Source organism: Brachyistius frenatus, unplaced genomic scaffold, assembly GCF_029030835.1.
Source record: "Brachyistius frenatus isolate BFR_SWC_R1_liver_20210118 unplaced genomic scaffold, ASM2903083v1 Contig_321, whole genome shotgun sequence".
Classification (NCBI taxonomy): domain Eukaryota; kingdom Metazoa; phylum Chordata; class Actinopteri; family Embiotocidae; genus Brachyistius; species Brachyistius frenatus.
The window spans coordinates 222,501-230,000 of record NW_027210920.1 but is presented as its reverse complement, the minus strand read 5'-3'; the positions used below and the strand labels follow the sequence as shown (position 1 = coordinate 230,000).

The 7,500-nt window shown below is 39.4% G+C and overlaps 1 protein-coding gene and 1 non-coding gene across 3 annotated transcripts in view; both read left to right on the top strand.

The window, feature by feature from the left end:
- Positions 1-3,457: 3,457 nt before the first annotated feature.
- trnal-cag (transfer RNA leucine (anticodon CAG)) lies at positions 3,458-3,540 on the top strand. The gene has a single exon. It is a non-coding gene; the product is annotated as a tRNA-Leu (tRNA).
- A 2,543-nt stretch (positions 3,541-6,083) lies between these two features.
- The window catches only part of shtn2 (shootin 2), an 11,867-nt gene continuing 10,450 nt past the window's right edge, over positions 6,084-7,500 (top strand). Inside the window, exons 1-3 of one of the 2 annotated variants that reach the window (XM_069723228.1) lie at positions 6,084-6,194; positions 7,098-7,147; positions 7,419-7,479. In XM_069723228.1, the coding sequence (XP_069579329.1) occupies positions 6,170-6,194; positions 7,098-7,147; positions 7,419-7,479 (136 nt within the window). In that variant the 5' untranslated portion in view covers positions 6,084-6,169. Of the gene's footprint in view, positions 6,195-7,073; positions 7,148-7,418; positions 7,480-7,500 lie in introns of both variants that reach the window. The other variant, XM_069723227.1, reaches the window with a different exon arrangement.

Below are 7,500 nucleotides of genomic sequence, written 5' to 3'. Positions count from 1 at the left end.
GTGTTCAACAAACATGACAACAAGGTGTTGTTTTTAAGATAAAAACTGACAGCAGGAAGAACCTGACGAAGAAAAGAAGCAGAGCAACAGGTGGCAGATGGCAGAGTTAGAGCGACACCTACAGGGCGGAGAGGGAAAAACCACCAGCACAGACAGGATTTATTTATATTCAGCCTTTTATACAGAGCATCTTACAAATTCCCTCTGAGGAAATCCACACAACAACATGCTTCATAAATCGAGAATATTATTTGCAGGGATAAATACATATCATTTAAATGCATTTTATTACATTTAAATTACCGTATTTACAGGCCGAGCTACTTTCAATCGGCTTTTATGATAAAAAAAATATGTCGAGCAATAAAAACACAGCAATCAACCAAACTTCATGTGACACCTTTCAAACAGTTTAATGCAACTCAAATTTGTATTATTAGTCATGATCAAAACTCTACCTGCATGTTCACTTTAATTAATTTTTCAGATTTAATGTCCATTCATTCATTTGAAATGATTGTAGAAAATGTTAAGTCAATTTAAATTATACGTTTTAATACTTTACTTTGAGGAGGGTAAACATGATTATCTAAATTCATTCATTCAAATTCATCAGTGATTGATTTTGTTATAACAAAAATAATACTCTTTTCAAAATAAAATACAGCTCAAAATTCTTTGTTCGTAGTTTAAGGGGCAATTTGAGGCAAACATTTAAAAAAAAAAAAAACACAATAAAACACATAAAAAGTTCATTTATACCCAAACAAACCATCTAAAACCACTAAATAGATTCAAAATTGCCAGATTTAAAAACAAAAAAAGTCCATCAACGAGCGACTATTGTAGCACTAGATGACATAATCATACAACACATGCAGGACAAAAGGCTGTTAGAGAAGAGACACAAACTACAGATAACTTCTAATGAGCGATCCTTCCTGAGAGCTGGATTTGCTCATTTTGACCCTCTGGACCTTTAATGTCTGGAGAGTTTTCAGGACGATGAATCGATGAACATTTTCTCTCCGTTTTTGTCAATCAGTGAATCTGCGCGTGTTTTGAGCGCGTCGTGTGCCGAAACTAATCACAGGAGAATATTGCCATGTACTCCGTCTAATAGACTCGGTCATCATCCTCGTCGACTAATGCAGAGATAAATCCTGCTGCGGGGGAACTGACTCACAGACTGCTATTCTCAGCGGCGACAGTCACAGCCAACAGGACTCTTTAAAATCTACGTGTGACTCCTACAACGACGGAGAAGTTAAAGCACAGCAGCTTGAATGCACTTTAAAGCTGTGACGTTATGATATAATATCAAGTTATTAAACATGACCCACATATTTTGATATCCCATTAAGTGCTTATGAAAATCCCTCCTGGCTCCCAGCAGAAGGTTAAAGGATAGTTTGGGGTCATGGAAAATGATACGCTTCTGTTTTTGTTGTATTTGTAAAAAGGTGATGCTCAGTACGGCTTTGATAACAGAGGAGGACAACGTGAGGGAGGAAAAGTCTCCCGGTGAAGCGGAGGAGCCGGTGGCGGCGGCGGGCCTGTTTGCTTACAGCATACAGTGGAGTCACCAGGAGGCCAGCCGTGTCTGCTGGGCTCTTCTGTCACAACGCATCCGGTCTCCCTCCTTCAAAACACGCTCCATCTTTTCCGATTCTCGCCTCCCCTCTTTTCCGGTTTCAGCATCCTCCTCTCTGAATTCCCAGAAATCTATTTGTCACCGTGACAAAAAAAAAAGACAAAAATAACAAAAACACCTCCCTCTTATCATTTGTCTCTTGAAATCTGTCATTTCTCTCTCCCGCCGAAAGGCCTCGTCTTATGCAAAGGTCGCGACCCCGCTAGCCTCTTGTTGACCCCAGTTTGACCTTTGGGAGGTTAGCTTCTCTGTCAGCTGCAGCTGTGGCGCTGCTAAAAGCCGGCTAATCCAATCACGCAGTCATTAGTGCTGAGTAGGCAGAGCCGGAGCAGGTGAGTGTGTTTGTCTCTCATAATCTTTCTCTCTTACTCTGATTTTTATTTTGTTTTGCTCATTTCACACACAAACACTGTATGTGCACCCAGCAGATAATCACAGCCTTCCCGTGTTACTCATGTGCACAAAAACCACATCAGATCAGTGTCGTTAAAACCCAGTGATCCATCACCTCGGTCCAACTCTGCTGGAGTATTAAACAGCCAGATGCTGCTGCTGCTGCCTCATATCCTAAATCAGCTCATTAAACCTCTGCTTCTTAACTGAGTCTAGTGGGATGGATGCAGATTGTGTGTGTGTGTGTGTGTGTGTGGGGTGGAGGGGTGGGGTGGGGTGGGGTGGGGTAGGGGGTTGCCAGGATGCAAATTTTCAGGATGACAGGCATGTGTGACGTCAGAGGCCAATCAGGGCAGAGATATAAAGAAGGCCAGAGGCCAACAATAGGACAGTTCTTTTCTCTTTTTTTTTTTTCACGATATCTGTGTCTATGAGGAAAAACTGAATCCTGAAAAAGAGCTGGTGACTCCTGATGTCTGTACAGACCAATTCAAATCTTAATTAGGTCTTTATTATGGTTTCATGCCTGAATGGAAGCTAATTAAACAGACTTTAGCACCAGATATGAGACAACCTTTAACATTATATCGACACCTTTATTCAAATATAATTGGCAGGTTTTATTTACATTTTATCGGCTTTATAGCTGCAGCTTTTTATTCTTTTGTTCCGTTTGATTATTTTTTTCAGATTACTTTTTACGTGGTTTTCATTGTGTTTTCTTTTCTGTTTACATCTTGTATCATTTCACATCTCATTAAAAGCCATTTGAATTTCCTTGTTGTTGAAAGGTGGTAAACATATTTAGCATAAATACAGGATAAAAAGTTGGGATTTACCTAAATAAAAAACATGTTATCGGCTAATTTATTTGACCCTATAAGAAAATATGAACGTTTCAAAACCTTATGTACTGTCAGATATAATACTCCAGAGGGGAAATATGGCTCATTTATTTGACTGCTTATGGTTAAGTCTAACCCTCCAAAGAATACTGAGATCCACCTGTATAACTACACACTATGTAAACATGTAAAAGTGAAGCCAATGCAAAGGGAAGCCATGATTTTACTGAAGCTCACCGTGTTCCTTTATTTGTAGAGTTCTGCTGCGTCATATTTTACCATCCACCTCCTGACAGGCTGAAACACCACACTACATGAGCACATAACATCAGGCGTTGGCAGCAGCTGCAGGTTGTAATACAGTCTGAAGCTAAATGTTTGAGCTGGCAGCTACAGTTTGAAGGATGCCAGCATGTGCTTCATCACACATTTAAACTCCCGGTTCAGTAAACGCTGTTTAGAGCTGCACAGGCTGTCTTGATTGTAAAATACCTGGAACGTGTAACAGTCTGAGTGGCGACGTACAACTGAAAATTAATTGGGATATATTTGACTTATAATACAGGTCAGGATGGCCGAGCGGTCTAAGGCGCTGCGTTCAGGTCGCAGTCTCCTCTGGAGGCGTGGGTTCGAATCCCACTTCTGACAGGTAATTTTGAGGAGCAACCAACCGGGGACGCTTGTTTAATTGTCTGAGGCAGGACTAATAAGGGCTGAAATAGGACATTTCAATGTGCTTTTTAGAAAGTAAATGCACTAAATGGCATCCTCTGCATTTTATCTGTTGAGCTGAAACTTTTATTTTGAAGACCTTTGATTGCTCTCAGCAGTAACGCAACCGTTGCAGCTTAAAATAAAAAACCTTCGGGTTTAGTCGTGTTCAACCTGCTGCAGCACATGTAGTCTGTGAAGCACAGCTCAGACCACATTTGATTATTTCTACTGTTGGAATTCAGGGTGACTGAGGCTTCTTTTTCCAGTAAAATACAATATAGAGCAAATATATCTTTGAAAGATGATTAGCCACAATGTCTAATAGTTAAATAGTCAATAATGAACTTAAATAAAATGTTTTTAGGCGACATTAAAAGTAGACAAACAGAGCTGTAGCCAGGATTTTCTTCAGAAACACCAAGGTCCAAGGTTTTTTTTTTGTCTTTACCTTAAAAAATAGTTAACAGATTGATTATATCTCTCAATTCTATTTCGCCAACGTGAAGGTTTCAGATATTTTTATTTTCAATTATCAGGAATAAAATGTTGATCATTATGTTAAATAGTTATTTATTCAAATCTAATGTGGCATTGACAGGCAGCATGCAAACAATTAATAAATGGTTTACCTCACACTATAATGCAGCTGTATATGTATCTATAAGGATATGTATATGATTTTTAATGTACAGCATTTATCAACAATTGTCCTAATAACTTCTCCTATGAAGTCATATTTTATATTTTATTATTGTCATTCTGTTTAAACAGAAGCCTCCACTAATGGATGCCCACCGTGTTTAATTCAATCAAATGATTCATCTACAAACACTTCTGTGTGTTTATAACTACATTAGAGTGCATTAGAAACCATTTGTTAGATGTTTATATTGTGCTTAGAAACGCTGAAGAGGGGCTCCCACATTAAAGCGCTGCCGGTGGGGTCATTTTGAATTGTACGATGTGAACTCCTCCGAGCAGGCTGAAAAATCCCAGAGATCTCAGTGTTAAACAAAAACATGTCAGTATTATATCATTATATAAGACGGTATTGGGTTATATTAACAAAACAGCGTGTGTGTGACTAAAATAGAAGATTATCATGTAATTTGTACAAAAACTTGAAGCAGGATTCGTTTTTTTTGTGTCTGAAACTCTCTTGCACATTTTACTTTTGACATTTCTCCGTAAATGCAAACACTATACGAGTTGGACGGATGAAAAGACATCAGCACTCGTTCTCCAGAGGGAATCAAAGGAGCGTTATGAAGATCAAGGTCTGACTGAATCTCACAGGCGGCCTCGCTTATAGTCTTTGTGGTTCCTGCTGGTTTTACAATCTGCTCTCTATTTAACTCAGAATAAAACATTTAAGACCGTGTTCTAATGAGGAAGTTTTTTGACAATGTCGCGCGCTGCTAGGAACACCAGACAACAACTAATGTTAAGTGACAATTTCACCTTTATTAACATGGTGAGGAATCATTAGCAAAGGTCAGGGCGGCGGGCTGGAGGAGGTTTCGGTGCTCAGGTGGTGCCTGTAAAAAGAGCAACATACTGAGAGAGAAAAGACTCATGAAATCACAAGGACGTCACAGACAGCTTTTTATCCTTCAGCCGTGCAGGACATTAACACTGAAGGTGATTTGAGAATCATGGTTTTGGTCTTTTCATTGTTGTCTTTTTTAACAGTAAGAAAAATAGAGAATAACACAAGCTTTATGCTTTAAGTTGTGGTCTCCATCTGTCGGCCCTGAAGCATCCGAGCACACCCGGAGCGCCAACACACTGACTGAAACGCTCAGAACTATATGCAGGTGTAGTATTTCATTTTGCCCGAAGTCTTGGTGTATATTGTTAGAAATCTAACTCCTGGAAGGCAGGTGCATGTATAAAACAGGAGTGAGGGATCAGGAATTTGAAGTTTCTAAATCATTCATGGTGAAGGAATGTGTGTCATCAAGTCATCGCTGCCACCCATCGTCTCCTGAATTATCAGGCAGGATTGCGGTTGCCATGGCAGGTGTCTGATGTGTCAGAGGGTCATGAACTCCGAGCACAGATGCTAATAGAGGACTGAAAGCAGCTTTGCCTTTTGCCCCGGCTGCTTGAGTGACATTGATCTTGCAGTAGAGAGACAGTGTCGTCCCTTGGAGGCCACATGCATGGACCCAGGCTGCGTTTCCTCCCTTTTTCACTGCATGAAGACGGCGTAGAAGTGCAGCTTCTACTAAATTATCTGTAACATCAAGAGCAAAACGAAATAAATATCATTATTTAAAAAAAAAAAAAAAAGAAATCCTCTTTTTAGCACCTAAAAACCCTGGTAACGCTTTGTTCTGATGATTAAGATCTTTCTTTGGCCAATGTTCAGTGAAAGTTCCTCATTTTTGAGTCCTGGCAGAGGGGGTGGGGGGGTTGGGAGGGGCGGAGGGGGCTAAGCAGACATTCCTACTTGCTGCTTTCATAATAAGCAGTTCAGAGAGAAAGCAGGTTTTTGTCTGTGCTGGAATGTGAAGCTTTATTTCGTTTACTCAGGAAATCAAACCGATAAACAGGCAGAATGTGGGTAGAAGATGAAGCTGCAGGTAAGACTTGATAATGTGGATGTTAGGAGGAATTTTAACAAGATTTCTCAGCAGGCTGTATATAATAAGTCATATCATTTATGGTGGTGATTCAGTGTGTGCAAAAGTTCAAAATGACCTTTTCATTAACCATTTATAACTCCCCTTTGTGCAGATGTTCAGTTTTATAGTTCTTTTAAATAGTGAATGTTCCATCATTAAAAAAAAATTCTGCAAACTCTTTAAATCGTGAGATTTGTATGTGCTGCATTAAAGTTAACGTTGTTTAAGATATTTAGCTTAGCTTATTTTAGCTTAGCTTAGCAGAACAACCGAGGCTTTTTGCACTCAGTTCCACACTTCTGTTTTTTAATGGGTAAAACAAAAGAGATAGAATGTGTTTTTCATGATCATAAAAGCATAAAGGCTGGAAACAAGGGTACCTCGTCCAAAATGTAACACCGACCAGCATCTCTAAAGCTCATTGAATCACTCATCACATCTTTGCTTTCATCTGTAGCAAAACAGAAGCATAAAACCAATAAATTGTAGTTTTACATGGGATTATTTTTTATTTTTTTATTTTATACACTTTATTAATCCCCGAGGGGAAATTTCTTGTGCTAAAAATCAATATTTTTACATTACAGACAGCAAATTCATTTCTAATGTTGTGACCACGAAGCTCTCAGTTTGTTGGACATCGTGAAGCTGAAAGCTGCCATGAGTCTGAGGCCCAGAAAGTGAAACTTGTTTATAGGATCCTTCTGTGATTTCACTTCCTGTATTTGTTCAGAGGGACTCCTGAGGTTCCTCTTCCAGTCATGCTGCAGGATGTGAGGATCTTTGATGGCCGTCTGTTAAACGTGGTGTCTGTTCTCATATCTGTGTTGCGTGAAGGTAAAAGGACGTTTTCACCCACAGACTCTGACGGAGAGACGGATTCATCTTGTGAAGATGAGGGAGACATTCAGGTACCACGTTCGAGACAATCACTGAATCCGACTTCTTTAATTACAGCAAGTAACAACATAAAAAGTAAAAAAAAAAATGACACAAAATTGCTAAATCAAAATGCTCTTAAAGCACGAGTACACAAACTTGATTACATTAACGAGGACCAAAAGTAATTTTAGTGGCTCAGCTGTCTGATAATAGAGAATGATGTGGATGAAAATCAGCTGCATCAATATGTTGTTGCATGATTGATCTCCTCTGTGTGTGCTGGTGTTGTTTGATTGTTAGTGTGAGATCCTGGAGAAGCAGAGAGATGCAGCCAATCAGAAACTGTCTGAACTGGAGGATGGTGAGAATTCATCCATTTATT